This window comes from Seriola dumerili, unplaced genomic scaffold (genome assembly GCF_002260705.1).
Source record: "Seriola dumerili isolate Sdu_G_001 unplaced genomic scaffold, Sdu_1.0 BDQW01000149.1, whole genome shotgun sequence".
NCBI classification, from domain to species: Eukaryota; Metazoa; Chordata; class Actinopteri; order Carangiformes; family Carangidae; genus Seriola; species Seriola dumerili.
In genome coordinates, this window is record NW_019174404.1 from 9,423,056 (window position 1) to 9,443,382 (window position 20,327).

At 40.8% G+C, this 20,327-nt stretch overlaps 2 protein-coding genes across 2 annotated transcripts in view; one reads left to right on the top strand and one right to left on the bottom strand.

Annotated features, from left to right (window-relative positions):
* Positions 1-15,358, top strand: part of cnksr1 (connector enhancer of kinase suppressor of Ras 1) — a 29,422-nt gene extending 14,064 nt beyond the window's left edge. Inside the window, exons 7-21 of the mRNA XM_022750580.1 lie at positions 1,364-1,423; positions 2,821-2,889; positions 3,120-3,248; positions 4,401-4,513; positions 6,375-6,520; positions 7,232-7,419; positions 7,527-7,560; positions 8,842-9,017; positions 9,192-9,265; positions 11,832-11,903; positions 12,333-12,403; positions 12,844-12,905; positions 13,075-13,165; positions 13,471-13,652; positions 14,120-15,358. Coding sequence (XP_022606301.1) covers positions 1,364-1,423; positions 2,821-2,889; positions 3,120-3,248; positions 4,401-4,513; positions 6,375-6,520; positions 7,232-7,419; positions 7,527-7,560; positions 8,842-9,017; positions 9,192-9,265; positions 11,832-11,903; positions 12,333-12,403; positions 12,844-12,905; positions 13,075-13,165; positions 13,471-13,652; positions 14,120-14,560 — 1,908 coding nt within the window. The 3' untranslated portion in view covers positions 14,561-15,358. The remainder of the gene's footprint in view (positions 1-1,363; positions 1,424-2,820; positions 2,890-3,119; positions 3,249-4,400; positions 4,514-6,374; positions 6,521-7,231; positions 7,420-7,526; positions 7,561-8,841; positions 9,018-9,191; positions 9,266-11,831; positions 11,904-12,332; positions 12,404-12,843; positions 12,906-13,074; positions 13,166-13,470; positions 13,653-14,119) is intronic.
* Positions 15,359-17,089: 1,731 nt separating this feature from the next.
* On the bottom strand, positions 17,090-20,239 carry LOC111226035 (claudin-23-like). Its single transcript, XM_022751116.1, has 3 exons — positions 20,081-20,239; positions 18,332-18,384; positions 17,090-18,052 (listed from the first exon to the last, which is right to left on the bottom strand). Exon 3 carries the CDS (start codon positions 17,858-17,860, stop codon positions 17,111-17,113), a length of 750 nt encoding a protein of 249 aa, XP_022606837.1. The 5' UTR covers positions 17,861-18,052; positions 18,332-18,384; positions 20,081-20,239; the 3' UTR covers positions 17,090-17,110.
* Positions 20,240-20,327: the final 88 nt, after the last annotated feature.

The following is a 20,327-nucleotide window of genomic DNA, read 5'->3' on the forward strand; positions in this document are numbered from 1 at the left end:
CACCCACTTGATTGGTCTTTCAAATCATCTTCAGTGCATTCTGTCTTCACAGAATTTATGCGCATCATCACCCCTGATGCTGTAGACAATATGTTTTGTTTGAGTTTGTGCCCTTGGATACATAATACCACATGTGTAAGAGTAGTGGGGTGTCGGGGGGTAATTCTTGTTTCAATGTGTCAACAGAGGAACGCTGTCTCACCTGACAACTAGCGACATCACCTGTTTATCCACAAACACATGGAGAGTAAACGGAACTAAAGACAGAAAGGGAAATGAGAGGCAGGAAGAATTATGAGTCGCATAAACTGAGTGTACAAAACACGATGTACACGTGTTCAAGTTATGAAGTAAACGTGAATCTGAATTTACAAGCTAGTTTTCATTTTCCTCAGCTACCTTAGCTTAAAGTACAGGAAGTGATGTTCATGACAGCATGAAAGCCCTTTCTTTGGACTTAACAGAATAGGTGGTTAGCATGGGTGATGAAAAACAAAATGAACAAAATATTACGTTTATAATATATATTATACTATTATATATTCACTTTTAGCTTATATCATCAATAGCACAATTTATGGTATTTATAAACAGTAAATAGCATTTAATAAGTGGTTAATAAAGCACTATAATTTAGCTGTACACACCTGAAATCGTTAGTTTTTATTAATGCACAGTATTTGTTGACAATTATAACTTATCTTACTCACTTATATCATTACACACTTTGGCTTACACCTGACTACAGCTACATCACACCATTAACCATTCAATAAATGTAAAATGATGCTAAATGCTAAATGGTGGGTTTAAAGTAAAGTGTTGCCAATTAAAATTAAAGGCCCCACATTGACATTGACCAGTGTAACTTTGTGACATTTTCAGGTTCACATTTGAATTTTACAGCCACAGAATTTGAAATGTACGTGTCACAGCTATTGCCAATAAAACCCAGAATATGTGTGGATATTTTTCAGCAAATAAGTTGATAGAGTAATATTCGTATGTCCAATGTTGTTTTTATGGGTAATAGCAAGAGATGATCACACAGGATCTGCTCTTTCCAGTTCAAAGTTTAAATCTATCCATGTGTCTGTTACTCGTGTGGTATGTATTGATTAGGTGATCGGGGCTGGTCTGGGGTGTGATTAGTTGGCTCTCCCTATTCCCATTATGACTTAAAATAATCAGTCAGGGCAGGCTGATGGGTAATTACAGGCTGAACCATCGATACACCTGGAGACAGACATCAATATCTCCACAGACAGAGCAATGTGCATTATGGTGAATCATTTTGACTCAGTGGTATTACATTCATGGCAAAGTCTTAAGTGTATATAACATCTGTTTCTCTTTCTCTCAGGGGATTGAGATAACGTCCACTGGCTCCAGTAACCACTACGTGACCGGAACTGCTGCTGAGGTCAGGCTCCCCCATTTACTTTCCCTCTTTCACTGTTGACTCACGAGCCACGCAGAGTTAACCATCACTGCCATCTCAGTGCTCTTAAAACCAGTCCTCTGAAGAGCAGCATTACAGACCACTGCTCCTCTTGAACTCCAGACCAAACATTTCAACCTGTTTGTCTCTTTGCAGGAGCCCCACGCAAAGAGCTGTGGGTTACATTCCAGAGAGTCTAGCACCTTTCCAGTCTTTCAGTTCTTACCTGGTTCTGTCTTTTTTCTTTTTTTTTTTAAAAAAAGTGACAAAACACTGATGTGTAAGAGATAAGTTATTACTGTGTGGCTCAGGTCTGTCGTATATTTCTGCAGGAGATAACACCTTTACACTTGTTCACACTTCTGCTTCTGACATTGTACTTGTTTGTCTGGGCTTTTCATCTATAAGGAACTGGGAGTATATTTTCAGTTATGTAAAGTAAATATAAAGAGGGGGAGTTTCAGTTTTCCTTATCTGGCTCCTTTTCAAAAACACATGAACTCTTATGTTTGTGGCAATTTCACTTAGTGGTTGTTTTCAGTAGCAGGAGAATCGGTATACAATGCTGTCTTTCTCTGCTTTAAATTCTGCTCTGCAAAGTTTCATTTATCATGAGAGCATGAGCCCTGTACTAGGCAGAAATCCCCTTGGAAGTACTTTTGTGTGACACATTATTTTTAGCTGTAGGCTTATCTTTCTCTTTTGAAATTGAAACCAATCCGAGCCCTTGTGCAGCAAATACTTTGTATTTATTAATACCTACTCGAGGCTGCTGGTTCCAAATACTGCAGACAGCACGTAAACAATCACGACACAGCATTGCTAACAATAACTATATGTCTGTGTATTGTTGTATTATTAGTATGTCGATTTTTGTTAACTGATTTGCCTTTTAATACTCATAAAAGCTTCCCTCGGAGCCAAATGCATGATTTTCTGAGAAAGCCAAAGATCAGTGACATCAGGGGGCTTGTTAAATAAACAAGCGAGCCATGGGAGGATGGAGGAGTATTCATCAGGCAGAATAAGGAGGGCTTGTAAAATGAGTGTGAGGGCAGCTCTCCTGTGGGACAGAGAGAGATGGAGATGTTATTTTTCCATGATGTCAACAATAAAGTACTCGAGACTCTCCTCCTGTAGTTGCATCACCACAGCTACTGCTAATAAGATACGTGACCACTAGCCCACAAACGCGCACACACAGCATAGATGTGGGCATTATCTTTGTACTGCTTCTCTCTCTCTCTCTCTCTCTCTCTGTCTCACACCTGTTAAAATATAGTATCGCCATCAGTGTGCATTTAGGATTTTCCTAAGGTCCAGGGCAACATCAAGACGGTTGTTACAGGTTCTTATCTGTGTCGTTTCTCCTCATGCAGCCGTCAACAGATGTCTATGTGAAGATCTTGGCTGGTGATGAAGTGATTCAAGTCAACGACCAGATAGTAGTGAGTGATCCAGAGTGTGATATAGTACTAGTACACTAGCCTGCATGTATTTTGGATTGCGCCATTGCACTGTATATTTGCAGTCCTGTCAGTCTTTCATCTTCTTGTCAATACGAACTGTTTGTTTCAGCTACAAAAGGAGCACACACACAAAGTTCAGCACATTTACTGTCCCTGCGTCTGAATCTGCGGCATTCGTACTGGAGTAATCACGTGTGTCACTGTGTCAGGTCGGCTGGAGCAGAGCAAATCTTGTGAAGAAGCTGCAGGAGAATCCCAGTGGAGTGACTCTGGTCGTGAAGAAGATCCCTGGGTCAACGCGACTCAGAGACCCAGTCCAGCAGACCTCCCCAACACAGGTCAGGGATCTTTCTCCACTCACTTCATCACTCCACCAATTATATTAACCTTTCTTCAAGTAGTCAGTGAAATGTGTGTGTGTATATATATATATATATATATATTTATATATATACACCCTTTTAATTTACAAAGACAGTGTTTAGTTGTACACTATCCAGGGATACATGGTAGTAAGTAAATAAATAAAATATTGGGATTTAATGAATATTTAGATAGTTTTTTTTTTTTTACACTATGATTACATCATCTGCTTCCTCATCCATGTGTCACACACAGTACCGTCACCACCAGCCTCGCTTGGCCAGAACGATGGGAAAGTCTGTGCATAGATTAGAATTACTCACCACACACAGACTAGAAATTTTTTTATTTATTTTTTTAAAATCTTTTAATCTTACTTTTTCGATCACAAGCTTTTAGGCTTGAAAACTTAAATGTGGAAATCTTCTATTAATTTGTGAAGCCATTAGAAGAAACCATATGCCAACAGTATAATTGTTGCACGCGTACAATTTTTTAATAATGAGCCACTCGGTTTAAGTTTAGGATGATTACATCCCAGGGTGAAACATCAAGTCATCCTTCAGAAGCTGGATTGTTTACATAGTTTATGTCAGGGGAACCTGGACCTTCCCTGTCATGAGAATCCTCTCTTCGACTTCCATTTAACATCACTTAGGATCCGTTTCCATAAACACTTACACGCTTTCAGTAGTCACTATGCCAACTGTTGTTTGTCTTTGAACTACACACTGAGTTACATGCTGCATCTGAGAGCGCGCACTCACACACACACACACCCAGACACTCACACTGAGCATTTCACACCCCCTTGTGACCATTACCATGTTAATCGCAGATCTAGCTGGTGGCGCAGGCTGTGAGAACACACACGAGGAGAAGTGAATTGGCTGTGTGTATCAACTCCCTCACAAGATTCCCTGCTTTTAGCAAGAGTTTCAAGAGTTGTGTGTCTTTGTGTTGTCTCATCTCCTGAGCTACACTGCACGAATGGAGACCTAGGAGAAGGCACCATTATAACCCACATAACATCCACATCCTTATTCCCCTAACCCTTAAGTACACACACACACACACACAGCTTAGCGTGCACACTCTCATGCTTATTTATGCTGATTTCTTTTCAGGAAGAGGAGAAAGAAGAGAGGTCAGAGGAGGAAGACGAAAAGGACGAGGAGGAGAATCCAAGGCACTCCATATTTGAGAGGGTAGCAGCATCTGTCAGGTCCCTGTCTTTTAGGTGAGAGCATAAATTAGCTTTTCTTATTATAATTAGCTGTTACCTTTTAATAATTCTGTGTATACAAGGTCATCTTGAGCAGCATATTCAATTTTGATGTGATTATTTCAGTTGATTAGCCAAAAACAAATCACCACCTGGGTTATTTTTTATCCATTAATAGTTTCTCAATTCCACAATATTCTATATATAGGATCGCAAAACATATCAGTCTCTTAATATAAAATTAGATATTCAATGAAAGGCAACAACAACAAAAAAGAAAAGAAAATGTGCAATCATTTGGAAAGCCATGAGAAGAAACTATACAGTTAGCTGATACAGTAAATTGGCTCTATTTAAAATAAGCTTTGATTAGCTGTCTTTTAGGTGAGCGTATGAAAGCAAAGAAAGTCATTGCATACAACTGAATGATTCATACAATCAAAATACATTCATGTACTCTACTTATATGTGTAAATTCAAAAATTAACAGTGTCAAGAGGGATTTTTGACCACCAGTTGTGCTATGGAGCATTGTGGTAGAAATGAAGACAAAAGATGAAGAAAAAAAAAAAAAACGTAAATGATTAGAGTATGCAAAATCGTAAGTTGTAGATGAGAAGCAAATTCCTTAAAAGCAAATTATCTTGCTATTTTTAGGTCTAGTGTCTGGGTCTCTCATCAAAAATGAATTTAATCTTGACTATGAAAATAAAGCAGGATTAACCAGTAAAATGATTTGTGATCTGTGGGAACTTGCATTGTTTTATTTAAGAAGCACAACTCAGCATGCAGACATAGCAGGTTGGACATAAGTTTGCTTCTCTAAATTACCAGAGATTTACTCAGTAGAGCTGAACCTCCCACGAACCCTTCTGACCTTGTTAATCTGCCAGGAACTGGTAGGTTTATGCTGAGGTCACACTGCAAATGCCATAAATTCCACTACAGACCAACAACCCACGTCTGACTGGAAATGAGTGAAAAGGAGGAGATGATCGAGGAGAAGGATGAATAGATGAGAGTTTTGGAGAGGTGATGAAAGACATACACAAGGGGAGGGATAAAAAGAAAAACAGGAGAAGGGAGGAAAAAGTGATGGAGAGTCAAAAAGAAACAGTGAAAGCTGATGGGGAGCAGGCTTACCCAGACAAATGGAGTGAGTAGGCGGGGATGGTGCATTAAGGTTGTAAATAATCCCGTCATGTGCTGATACACTACAGCTTGAGTCTAAGGAAAAAAAACAAGCAGAAACTTTATACTTCTGGCATATAGAGTCATATTTCATTCCTTTAAACAGGAGCTATTTGTAAGTTTTGCTATTGCTACATAGCCAGTGTTAGCGTCTGTGTTAACAGCTGTCTACTTACCAGTATAGCATCAAACTTCATTCCTCTACTTGTCAAGAGCCGTCTCCAGCAGTGGAAAGCAACCCTTTTGTTTTGCTTTTATTTCTATCCTGTCTTTTCTTCTACTGAAGTTAGCATGCTAACCAGCTAGCTCCCGGTCAGCCTGTCTCATCACTTTCTGATACTGAGTCATTTTAGCCACTTAAGTCTAGTGTGCCCTGAAGAAGTAGCGCTGCTCAGAGGGCAAGTGATAACCTCTAGTAAATGCAATGATGGCTGCTCTTGGCAAGACTGGTAAGTAAACAGCTGTTAACACAGACGCTAACACTGGCTATGTAGCAACAGCAAAACTTACAAATAGCTCCTGTTTAAAGGCCCTGTTTGCTTGATGTGTATTTTTCTGTAAATTACACACTTTTTGATTTCCGATTCTAATTTCTTAGATGTCGTAGCCTCTGAGAAGCACCTGAATGCACCATCAGTGAGTTATTTCAATTGATGTCATGCTCAGTCTCTGATTTCCGTTACAGGAAAGCCATTCACGGGCCAGAGGTACAACAGCAGCCTATGGGACAGGAGGAATCAGAGTTGTCTTCAGACAAGGAGCTGGAGGGGAGTCTGACTCTCAATTCATATCAAAACCAACAAAGGGGGTTGTCACCACTGACGGCCTCAGGTAAGAAATGTATTGTAGAGGAAATCCAGGCCTTTTGCAAGATGTTTTCTTCCCTCAAAAGTCCTCAATATGTTTCAGTTGTTAAAAGCAGGATATTGGCTGGAACATAATGCTGAGAGGGTTCAGCAAAAAAGTTGTCTTTATTAAACATTTATGAAAGAATAACTATCACTTAAGCCGTTTAAATATATCACTCGGAAAAAATGTTAAAAATGCTAAATAATGTAAGAAAGAAAATCCACGATACATTGTCTGCAGGTAAAATAAAAACTCTCAATTTATGTGCTACTATAAAGGCAATTTTAAATCTGTGCCCTTGAGATCTTTCAGTTTTAACCGTCTTTCTTTAGCCCATAAAGTACGGGAAGTTTCAGCTTTTTAGTCTCAAATTGCGCACCTGATTCTTTAGACTTTTTTTCTGTATTAAAAACTGATTAAGGCGACAATGTTGGATTTCATTTTACTTTGACATTAAAAAGGTTTTCAGAATCGTAATGGAAAACTAGTCTGAGTAATTGTTGGCTTAATGGATTTACTAGCATTTGTACCATGAAAACCAGTGACATTTATTGCTCAGACACTGTGGTGTTGATTGAGGAATAAACTATTTGATATAGATCACTGACTGAAGACAAAAATTCAGTCCTGAATATGGTGTATTGATTAGTAATTGCATTACTGTCATTTAACTGTCTATGCAAATGTTCTCAGGGGAGTTTGAGGGTTTGGAAGGTTCAAGACTCTCCCCGAGGCTCTCACCAAGACTCAGAAACGACCAGTCACCGTCACCCAGAAGTCCTTCACCCCTGAACTTTGGGTTACTCAGAAGTGCTTCACCTCAGTCACCTGACCAGGAAAGAGGTAGCATCAGTTCCTGCCCTGAAATGGTGGGACACACGGTGAGAGGAAAATAACTACACATTTTAGTTTCAATCTGATCAGTTGATGTTTGTATTAAACTACATTTAAAACACTGACTGAATTTTGTTCTTATTTCTGATTTCAGGGGAATAAAGACACTAAGAAAAGCTCTACAAAAGGTACAATTTTTATAATAACATAAGCAGAAAATTCCGCCAGAACCAGTTCAAAATGAATTCAAGCTAGGGTTGACAGGCGTCTAGACCAACTCTATTGAAAGCACCACTGTTAAAAGCTATTCATAAAAAGAATTCTTACTAATCAATGCATACAGATAGGTTCATTATATGCTACAACAAATAATGTATTGGCTATGCATTTGTGTACTTTCTAAAATAAAATCCATGCTCGGAAGAGAAGAACAAGGATAAGCAAAGTGGTAAAAAACTATTATTTTATATGTTTATCCTTCGAAATAGGCTGAGGAACATTTGCAGCGTGCGATGACACTGTTCAACTTTGCATTTACATTACTTGCGATGAACAAACGTTGAAGTTTGTGTGTGTGTGTGTGGGGGGGTATTTGTGTTCACACTGCTAAAAGAATGTGGACACGTGGTCCAGACCACCTCTGAATGTGATCAGATCTCAAAAGCGTCCTCAATACATCTTGAGTGCGTTTAAACTAGGGTTCTGATCGAAGATCATCGCTGATTGCTCATGCCTTTGCAAATGTTAAAACAATATTTGACTTGTTTTCCCATTAATGTAGTTAATTATTATTTGTAGTATTAAATTAATACTAAATTGAATTTGCCTGCCACAGTTTAACATATGTAACTGCATATAACTGACACTTGCAACACGCGAGCACATACACACTCCGAAGAGTTCAACAGTCAGAAGGAAAATTTGGTTCAGTTTCTGATCCTGCTGCTTTATATGGTGGTAAACAGAACTAAATAGACTGGAGTCATGAGGGACAAACCCGCTTTTTTTTCATGATGACGATGAAAATAAGATTAATCGGTCAGCACTACTTTGAAAATTTACATTTACTCATTTTTCAGATGCTTTTATTCAAAGCAACTTACAAGTGAGGGACAACACTAAAGCGTCAGTGCAGTAGGAGACCTTGAAGTACTAAATCTGTTCAGTAAGGAAAAGTGCAAGGACATCAGATAAAGAAGTGAACCTGAAATGCATAGTAACTGCTAGTTAGGCATGTTTGGGTGTTCGCGGTGTTAGGAGAGGAGGCGCTCTCAGAGGAGAGTCAAAAGTCAGAATACATGTCAAAAATAAACTAGGTTGTTATGCTTCTATAGTTCCTGGAACAATAAGTTAAAATGAGATGTTGAAATGTGATAAATGCCAGACACTTGTATCAAAACAAGGAACTAATACTTTGTTACATTGCCACTCTAAAACTGAACTTACCCCTGGTTGTCATTTCCTCACAGGAATGTCGACAGCTATGAGTCGGCGTCGGGTGTCCTGCCGTGAGTTGGGTCGTCCCGACTGCGATGGCTGGCTGTGGAAGAAGAGGAAGGAGAGCAGTGTCTTCATCACCCAGAAGTGGCAGCGATTCTGGTTTGTCCTCAAGGGGCCTTCACTTTACTGGTACACCAGCCAACAGGTGGGTATATGGGAGGAGGCAATTAATTCTTTCCAGACGCGTAATTGTTTTTTTTATTTTATATTTACAGCCATTTTGTATGACTAGGAGTCAAACGCAATATAAGCTATTTAATTAACTTTAGAGTTCAACTTTTTCAACTGTAAGTTTACTGAAATGTTTTTCTTTCAACAGGATGAAAAGGCAGAGGGTTTGGTCAACATAGCCAGCTACAGCATAGAAAGCGCCGGAGAGCACAAGAGAAAATAGTAAGTGTAATGCCTCTAGTCTTGATCTATGGAAATAACAGAGATGCTAACATCTAACCTAGGTTCAAGGACCGGTTTGCCTTAGAACTCACAAGAGGAGTTACAATGACGAACAGTTAACAGGTTTATTGCTCCATAGCAATAAAACAATTTACACAGCACTGCAATTAGTGTACAAACCAAATACATTTTTTTTTTTAAAGTAAAGAGAGTGCTTTCAAAAGAAGAAAATAAACAAAATACATATATACAATTTAAGATCCTCAACTCCAGCACTCCTTTGAAATTGAGGATTCAGAAAACCAAGAGTTCAGTTTCTTTGTCCCTTTGCAGGTGTGTGCATTGGATGTTCTACATCTATGACTAGTACTACTATCCTGGTAGAGTTAATAGTGTGCATGTGTCCTTATCTGGGGTCCATGTGAATTAATCAAGCTGGTCAGATGTCTTCTATGGACTGATCCTATGTTGGCCACACCGTTTCCACGTTCGTACGCAATCCCATGGGCTAGGCTCGCCATCACAGATTCCTCAGATTTTATCTGGTAAACAAAAAACAGTCTACACAAATAGTGCAGAATGATAAGTTACTCTGTTCCCCATGTCTGACATGAAGCCTCATCAACTTTTTTCCCTTCCGTCTTATAATATACAGTATAACCAATAACTAAGGATATACTTCAATTAACATGAAATGAATTATTCTTTATCATGTTTATAATTTAACATAAACAAATGGAATATTTATCATGAAATACCTTAGATCACGATATAAAGAACACAATATAATTAGATGAAATATGTAGCTTTTTTAAAACCACTTTTACATGTAACATAACTTTTTACTGTTTTTATACATTAACTTAATAAGTTCCTCTTAAACATGAATATGAATTAAATGAATCACTCCAAAATACAACTACAACAATTCAGCTCAGTTCAACAGTATAGCTGTACTACAAACATTGAGACAAGTTAACTCCACTAACAAATGCCTGTAATGTAAATGGGATAAATACAATGCGCCCTTAATATTTCATACAGCTATGAGCTGTTCCACTAATCAAACCAGCCTTTGGCGCTACGTCATTACAATGAGACCCTTCTAACCATGGCCAACGGCTAGCGGTTAGCCTCGATTAGCGCTAGCGATTAGCGTTAGTGATCTTTTCTGAACATTAAAACAATAATACAAAACGCACAAAAGTACAATGCAAACATTAGACAACATTTTCATAAACACGACTGGTTTTTATGAAAAGTATCTGAACTTGAACCTTGAAACTCTCCTCACAGTGGCTAGCAACAGACTAGCAAAGAATGTGTGCTTCAACTCACCGGGATTTCAACACTAATAACTCGACTGAAACTGTCTCCCTCAAGTTCACAGTCAGGATTCTAATAAAAGAACAGCTTATTAGGGTTGACATAGGGAAACATTCATGGTTGTACGGTTATTCCGTGGTGTTTCCTACCAAGAATTGTTTAGCTGATCTGCAGCACTCAAGATGTAACAGGAGGACGTCACAAGGGAAAGTGAACGAGTGTTGGGGAACAGGTGTGCAGATTATGACTTCGCCTGCTTCTCCTTCTTCTTCTATTGTGTTTTAGGGCAGTTGGCATCCAAAAGTCTAAAATTATACCGCCACCTACAGCTTACTTTCCCTCAATGTCCAGTCAACTCAAATGGGTTTTTCCTATAGGTTTTTCCAATCCAGTCATGCTTTGAAAAATAGATAACAATTTCCTTCCCGGAGCACAGTGTCCACATTTTATAATACTTTTAATGTTGCTCTCTGCTATCTTCCGTAATTGTATAATCAGTTCTACTCTTTCCTGTTTAAACTGTCTTCATGACATAAAAATATGTAAATTTATTTGCCTCAACCTGTTGGCAACGATCACAAACACCCATTGGATGTTTTCCTGCAATGTAGAGTGTACTGTTAAGGTTACTGTGTCCAATTCTAATCCTGCTTAATATCATTTGCTCTTTCCGTTTTGTTCCCCTGCCTCTTAATCGTCCCACTCTGTTTTGCAGCGTGTATTGTGCTCCCACAGGAAACAACATGCAACCACACTCCTAAACGACATATAGGGTTTTAGTAGCCCTATGTTTCATATGGGTTACGTAAGGTTGAATGATGGATCATCTTAACAGGCTGTTTAACATATTCTCTGGGAAGTTTGGAGATCTTATGAAAGATACGGTGCTGAAATGGAAAACTGTCTTTTAGTTTGAAACAGAAACTTTATTGTCCCTGTGCACAATGAAGATTTGTGTTGGTTTTATGCAATAGTTACATTCATGATGGAGGAAACTGTTCAAAACAAACCATTTTCTCTGTTTTCAAAATCAACTGTTCAGGAAAAAGTGTATCTTGTATCTTATGAATTCACAGAGTCTAATCACTACTCTCAAGGGAGAAGGGGAATGAGACTTTCTTCTATGCGTGTGTGTTTCTGCAGATTTATGTGTATTAATTTCACTGTGACCAGTTTCTTGTGCTCTGAGATTCACGTTCATGTTCGTGACTCCCCTCTCTCTCTGTTCTCGCTCCACCAGCGTGTTCAAAATGGGCCACCAGAGGTTTCAGAACTTCTTCTTTGCTGTCGACAATGTCAGCGACATGAGCAAGTACGTTCAGCCTGTCTGTCCTCTCTCTGCTTTTCTGTCTTTCTCTTTCTGCGGGCTCGAGGAGTAAGAGTAATAATTAAAGTTTAGCCACCAAAACTGAAATTCTCACATAAATAACCAACAGTGGGCTAAAGCCAGTGAAAGAGGATCTAGATTGTGTGGTTGTTGGGGGGGGGGGGGGGGGGCACCAGCTCCAATACAATGTCGTCATTCATTCATTTTATTGTACACAGTGAGCACAGCAGAGATGTTGAATCATGCTGTGACAGGTGTTGGTCTGTACTGCCCCCTACAGTTGTTTTTTTAGGTGTTTGTGCTGTAAAGTAAAGATCACTGATGTTGAAATTGAAATATATATTGGAGCATAATTCCAGACATTAGAGATGTACTAACAATATTTTTGACATCTTGTCATTTTGTTTCCTCCAGATGGATTAACTGTCTGATTACAGCCATACAGAAGCACAAGAAGTTCAACGAAGGCCCTGACAGTGAAGAGGGTAGGTTGATGTTCTCCATATACTTTTATCTGAGACCTAATCACTTAAACATGTGCATCTAAAATATCTATTTAGTGGTTTCTTACTTCCAAAATTCATTGCACCCGTACCTCAGCTTTATTAGCAATAATGCACAGTGGGCAAGATGGTGGTGCTTCCTCCTCCAGGTCCTCACACTTGTCCCATCATCAAAGATAATATTTTAAGATCGTTTGTTGTCTATGTTAATCTACGGTCATGGTGGTTTCGGAAGACAAAGTCAAATGGTAACATAAGCATAAATACTGTTGCTATGGTTACCTGCATTTTAACCAAGTCTTGTCAGACAGTTAAAAATGATCAGAAAAGTTGAATGTAGTACATAAGTATTGTGTATATGTATATTGATATATATGGTACCTCATATCACCGAGTTAACACCTGTGTTGATTTTTGGACAGAATGTTACAGCGAGACTGAATCAGAAAGCGAGAGATCTCCTTCACCCCGCAGAAGACACAAGGTGAGTGAGAGGGTTAGACATGCACACACACGCACACACACACACACACACACACACACACACACACACACACACACACACACACACACACACACACACACACACACCCACATACACACAGGCATAGAGTACGACTCAGATCATAATGTGTTTTCATTATGTGCCTCAGAAAGTGCAGTCCAACACTCTGCCTCGCCCAAAGGGGAAGACGAACAAGGCAACATTATCGGGTCTTCCAACAGGGGGCGGCAAAGGATCAGGTTTGTACTCTGTGACTGTCTCCACTCCTTGCTGCTTTCTAATTTTCTTCCTCGGTAAATAATTTCTTTAATCTGTGAAGACTGAGTCCCATTGATTGATGTTTTAATAGTTTGTGTTTGGAAAAATCTTCTCCTTCATGACATGTTGTTTCCTCGACTTTACCCTGTGGATATTTTGTCCAATCAGCTGTCCCCAAATGGATAGTTCCTAACAGCTTTGTGTGTATGCTGCTGTCAACCAAGTCCCAATGGCCGTGTTTTGTATTTACTTCCATCTCTTTCTCCTGTCACTTTCATGTGAGAAGGCGTCCCAGAGGATGAGATGGGTAAGATGTTAAACAACATTAAGGAGGGAGGAGTTTCTCTGATCGGCCACGAGCAGCCGTTTACGCACGACCACTTCAGGAAATCATTCATTCGACGCAACAAGAACCCTGTCATTAATGAGAAGGCGCACACGCTCCGGGCCCTGCAGAGCACTCTGAAGGTGAGCGGGAAAAGTCAGGTTTTCATTTACACACAACACACAACTTCATATAACAATATAATGACACAGGACAAACACTTTCACTCTGCTACGTTTTATCAATTATTGGACAAACCATGAATAGTGACGCATTCGCCAGTTAGAAATCACAGTGTTGCCGATAATCATTTATTCAAATCTTGAGTCTTAAGTTCCTATATTTTCTGTTTTGACTGAATTTTGCAAGTTTTAGGGACTGCATGTGATCAGGCTGAGATCAGGATCGTTCTCTTATTGTTAACAAAGTTCTGTAAAGAAGCAGATGTAATAGAAGTAGAAGTAGTTCAGCTGTGCAGCAGTCAAATGTTTTTTCATTTGATTCAAGGAAATAAGAATCAAACAAGGATGCTGTTCTCGTCACTCAAAATCAGACAAATTCATGTTTGATTAGTTTTGTGTTTTCACTGAAGCCCCTGTTTGCTCTGCAGGCAAAAGAAGCAGAGTTGCAGCAGATCAATAAGATCTTAGAGGACTCTGATCTGACAGCCTCAAAGTACCGCCAGTGGAAGGAGCAAAACGAGGAATTAATTCAAGAAATCGAGAAACTGACTGCACTCAAGGCCTCCAAAGGAGAGGACGACGCGGCGGTGCAGGGCATGCCTGCTGAGGAGGTTGCCTTGGAAACCGTCGCTAAGGAAACAGCCACGGCAGACACGGAAGGCGCATACAGACTGAGCCTGAGCGACGGGGAGCAGTTAGTGGACGCGGAGCCGTCTGACGTTCTCCTGGAGATCCCCCAGGGTTCTCCGGACACAGAGACCAGTCCAGTGTTAGAACTCTCTCTGGGGTCGCTGCAGGACTCAATAAACAAACAGCTGAGCGAGATGGTGGAGAGTGGAGAAGCTGCTGAGAACTACTTCTACATTTAAGACCACGGTGGAACAGTCACACCACTGCGGAACTGCCCTGTTAATGAAAATCAGACAAATGCAAGATGCTTGTGATGCGGCAGTGTGAGAGAGGTGCGCGTCAGCTGCTGACGTTCGCCCAAAAGGATCAGTTAAAAGCTGCCACTAAATCAACGCTTTAATCAAGTATGTCGGTGAAATGCATCAGTGCACACCTGTTTGTCTTTTTCTATAGGAAACACATTGAACCCAGTACTTGCTCACAACAAACATGATGAGTTTACAACAGAGAAAAGAACAATTTGCCAAGTGTCAATCTGAGTTCAGTATATATTTATAGGATTTTAAGGCTGTCTTGTTAGTCTTATGATAAAAACTATCAAATAGAACTTTTCTTAGAATTCACTGAGAATTTGTAATAAAATTCATGCCTCTTGTAATGTGATATGTAAATACAGTTTTACTATAAATACTGTACTTATTTGTATATTACCTTAATAAAGGTATAGATTTTAAATATTTTGCACAGAAAATTCAAAACAGAAAATTCGCTTTCACTCATTGGAGCTCCTTTGTTGGTCAAGGTTATGTCCTTGAGGCCTGCTGTGTACACCTGTGTATATGAACCACATGGCAGAGCTGTATGACCTGGTTCTGGTTCAGCGTTCCTTTTATTGCCCAAGTTTGCCGTGAATGCAGCAAAACAAGTGAAGACTCCTCAAGTGCTGAGATGTCCGATGTGACCCTGCTCCTTATCGCTGTAATCTTCCATCAGCTTAATAAAAAAGGGAGCGAGACGATCACTGAAATGTGTCGTGAAGTTCCACCTTTGTGTCTTCAGATTCCTTTTCTCTGATCCTTCTTTCAATTTCTGTGTGTGTGTGTGTGTGTGTGTGTGTGTGTCTACATGTGTATGTACATGTAAGTTAACGCGAGACAGAGAAAGCAGGTCACAAACGCATGCCTTTATACGTGTGTGCCCACATCTGTCTTTTGTGCATGAATTTCAGCCTGTCGAGACTTTTCTTTGCATTTTGCTCTTTGCGTTGGTGAAGGTTTTCAAATTATGCAAAAAAAAAAAACACACAAACATTCAAAGATATTCTCGTCTTATTTATGTACAAAGTTAATATGAGTCAATACGTTTTCTAAACTAATTTTAATTTCAGATTAAAAGTAGTAGTAGTAGCGATGGATGAATGTTGTTTGCTAATGAATTGCTCATTCTCTCACCGGGTCGTGATCTGTTCACATAAACTAACGCACATAAATTCAGCGCAATCTGTGGCCTTGTCTGTTGTGGGTTGGCTGTGATGACCTCTCTGCCCTTTAGCTTTGTGTGGAGACAATGAATTTGAATTACTGTCCAACTCTAAAGAAAAGATGTGCACATACAGCGTAATTAGTAAGGTATGACATCGCTGTGGCACTGAGCGCAGGAGCAGCGTCAGTCTGAATACATTTATTCTGAATGGGATGAATCTTATCTAATCATTTTCATTGACTTGTGTTCGCAAGCTAAATAGAAATCTGGCCTTCATCTTTACTCTGAAACGGCAGTGCCAGGATGCAGCGCACAGTGAGATATTGTTGAAATGTTTTATTCAATGAACACACTATACAACAAATAATATACAAAGAATAAACAACACCCTGTTGTACATCCTCCTCTCCAAACACCTTTATCACTGTTTGTGTTATCAAGTCGGTCACGTCACATTCGACAGATGAAGGCTCCTCAGTGAAGATATCATACAAAGATTTACCCTGACAAACAGGCTAGGAAATTAGCAGGTTACTTGCAATGTGTTTACAGTAATCTGACCTCTAAAACTGCTCTTTTTTTTTTTCTTTTCTTTTTTTTTTGTTGCTCGCAGTGACTGAATCTAAAAAACGTTAAAAAGCAGATTGCACATCCTCATGAAGAAACTTCTTGAAAATTGTTGGCTGAATTCCAAAGAACCATATTTGTAAGGAAAAGAGGAATTTCATATTCGTTAGTTGAGCATAAATTTCTGTTAACAAGTAACTTAAAACTAGAAAGTACAAATGAAATCCTTTTTTTTTAAATTCTACAGTAGTAATCTAAAACTAGCTCTTCCATACATGTTTGAAGCCCTAATATAATCTAAACAACTGCTCTTATAATTTATCACACATATTTGACATTTCACAGTTTGGTTCGGGCACAAACGATGTCATGTTTCTTGCTAACAGTACAGAGGCATGGCTACATCGTAAAAGGCAGCACAGAGAGACACTTCAGTCATGTTTCACTACATGTCGCAGTTAAAGGCAGTGGGAACTTGAGCTCTTTTCAACCGTGACGATCTTAATGAATCTGTAACGATCTTCATCACTTTGTCTTTTACATGATGTTCCTGCATATGTCAAGAGGCAGCTGCATCCATCATGTTCATACCTGACATTCGAGTCCATTAATCAGATAGAGGCAATGTTCAATAATATTTTAACTGACTTGTTTGTATTTAGTGGCAGATTTATTAGCTGATGAGACTTTAAGAAGTTTCCACATGTCCGGATTTGGTCGTCTTCGCCCAGTTTTCCGCTCTAACAGGTGACTTCATACACATCTGTTTCTGGCTCTATCTCTGCACATGAACGGCACGCAGGGCAGACAGGTAGCTCTGGGCAGGACGGGCAGGTCAGACATCTTGGGCGTTTGAAGCCGAACAGCAGAGCACTGCCTCCCAGCACCTGCAAACATGAACCCAGCCACCCAAAGTAGAGCGAGCCAGCCGGACGCAGGCTGAGGTGGGGGAACCTGTGGTTATTGATCCCTTGGCTTGGACTTACCATCCCCAGTCTTCCAAGGTTGTGGGTGTACACCCCGAGGGCAGTCAGACTCAGCAGCCCGGCCATCACCACCAGGAGTCCACCTGTAGCTGCTACACCTCTCAGAGGTAGATCTGTCCAGCACCGGACTCCAATACAAGCCAGAACAATCCCAGTGCCGCACAGGAACAAGGAGGTCAGGACCAAACCTTGTGCTAGGCGAACCCGCGGGTCTCTCTGGTACGGACCTCCAACAGGCCAGCACTGCTTCAGCTCTGAGTGTTCCACCTGCAGGCAGCTCTCCCAAAGTCCATCAGAGCGCAGCAAGAGCAGAGTCTCAACCGACCCGGACCTGACCCCCATCCCATGACCCTTGAGTCCTGAGCGAAGAAGTGACCCCGGCGCCGTCATGCCCAGACGTGCCTGTCCCTCTCTCCACTGAGGGGTGATGGCCGCGGTGAAGACGAGGACCAGTCCCAAAGGGGCAAAGACGATCCCCATCACCATCGAGGCAGGAGTGTGCATCGTCAGTGGTACAACGGGAAAACTCTCAAGACTTACAGCTCATTTGTTTTCTGTAAGAACGAACCAGGACCTGCGTTCAATGTGGGTCTTTTCCAAAACGAAAGATGGCAGTGGCTGCTCTTCCTCCAGACACGGATGCTGCTTGTTATTATCATATGTCAGTGTCATTGGACCCCTCAGAACAACAGGGCTCTATTCTGCAAAAAAATAAATAAATTGTGATGTGATAATGAAGAGGATAAAATCTCACATAGAAGAAAAATCCAGTCACAATTCACAAATATCCCCTCTGATCAGATGCTGCTGATTTACCTGTGTCTGCAAGGAACCAGTGAACTTATAACTTGTATATTTTCTTCACAAATATGCAAACCTTAGCTGTGAATACAAAAAGCTTAATACAAAGATTTGAAAATGTTAATTCAACAGATGAATGAATCAGAGATTAATGATGAGAAGCTCATCCCTTACCTCTTCCTTGAAACTCTCCTGCCTCTTTGCTGAAGACTCTTCATTGTGAATGTCTGAGGGGAAGAAGAAGACTCAGTCAGAGAGGGAGGCGGTGCACGTCAGGCTGACATGATGGAGAGAGAGAGAGAGAGAGAGCGAGGCAGAGACAGAGACGTGAGAGGAAACACAGGTGTGAAGTGGAGCACAGACAAGCGCCCGAGCAGCCGGAGAAAACAGAAGGAGGTCTGGCTTCACTGCTCCAGCGCTGGACAGAAAAATAAAGGCTGAACGGTCGATGCCTGTCTCTGTTGCTAGGATACGATAACCTGGCCAGTCTCAACGTGACAGGGTGTGTGTGGCTTTGCTTATTAGACTCCTCTCTATACAAGAATCTTGTGTACATGAATAGTAGAACACAGCTGTGCATGTGTGTGTGTGTGTGTGTGTGTGTGTGTGTGTGTGTGTGTGTGTGTGTGTGTGTGTGTGTGTGTGTGTGTGTGTGTGTGTTTGTTGCTATTTTCTCAAAGTCTGATGGGTGACAGCCAGATATGACCTTGGACGAATTGAGTTGGGTTAGTAATAACATCAGGCCAGTGTCTGAATGCAGAGTGAGTCCAGCCACAGCGTCTCAGCCCGGAGGAGAACAGACAGAATGCCCTCAGCGACGGGGACAAGACAGCTTGAAGATGTGTGTGTCTGACTCATGCAGGACACAAACAAACACAGCCACGCCACAATCAGTAAATATCTCAGTCAACACCCACAGCGGAGCTATTATCATGACTTCCGTGTGGAAAATCAACATTTCTTCATACTGCCTCATTTTCCACAGCAGGTGTACAAGGCAGTGCAGGTTTAACAGTCAGAATCAATCACACATTTCTTTTCTCCTCCAAACGTTCTTCTTATACCAAAAAACCTCACGTGGTGATGATGAAATATGAGGCAGACGTTTTATTTGCAATTTGCAAATGTGAATTTATTCATTAAAAAAGCACTGGAGGGTTGTTGACAATTATCTTAAAGGTGGAGTGCATTGTCATTCTTGTGTCGTCAGTGTCTAAATATACTGCGCTCACACTGTGATGGGAAACATGGCAGTACTTCCTCTTTGTTTTGCTACCAGAATGTTTTCATGCACATGACGGGAAAGAGAGAAGGTGACAGACAACAGGAATCAGGAGGCCTGACCCAGCTCTCAGGACACCATCACTTCTCTGCATTAGGAGTGAATTCAAGGGGGTTTGACAGTCAACTGCACGATAAAGCCTCACCTCAATCAGGTTCAAAGTATTTTGTCCACAGGTGTCACTTGTTACTCAGTCACATTTCTTCTCTTTGTGTTTTTCAGGTTGTTGCTTTAAGCAGCTGTAAGTGCTTTTCTAAAATTAGAAAAGCACTTACAGCAGGCCAAATCAGAGCTTTGTCAAAAATCCTTCAGATCATATCAAACACCGCACCCGCCAGGTCCACTGCCACTGCAGCGAGGTACTGTGAGTGCACTGACTTCATCTGACGCCTGATTTATTTCTGGCCATAACGAAAGGCATGGAAGCATCTGCAGAGGCTGGTCATGAATTGAATATGATAAACATACTGTAGGTTATTAATAGCCCCCACACTTTCTTTCACACAGGCACACTTTGAGCGACTGCAAACACACACACACACACACGCACGCACACACACACACACACACACACACACACACACACAGACGCACACACACGCACGCACACACACAGAGCCCATGAAGTCACAGGCACTTACCATTCACCGGGGGTCGTGTGCATCTCGCTGCAGATGGGCTGGCTGCCTCTCTGCTCTCGTCTGCACGGTTAACATGTTTCTCTCTCTGGCAGCAGATGGTGCAACCACGTCTTCATTATTCTTGCTCTCTCTTCGTCCTCGTCTGTCTTTGCTTAAGCAGTCTTCCCCCCCTATCTGCGCCTTCTAATTCCCTCTGTCTTCACGTCTCTTGTTTGTTTTTGTTTTTTTCCTGCTGCCTCCCCGACTG

Coding starts and splice junctions, on each gene's coding strand:
- LOC111226035 (XM_022751116.1), bottom strand. CDS start 17,860: ATGCACACTCCTGCCTCGATGGTGATGGGGATCGTCTTTGCCCCTTTG.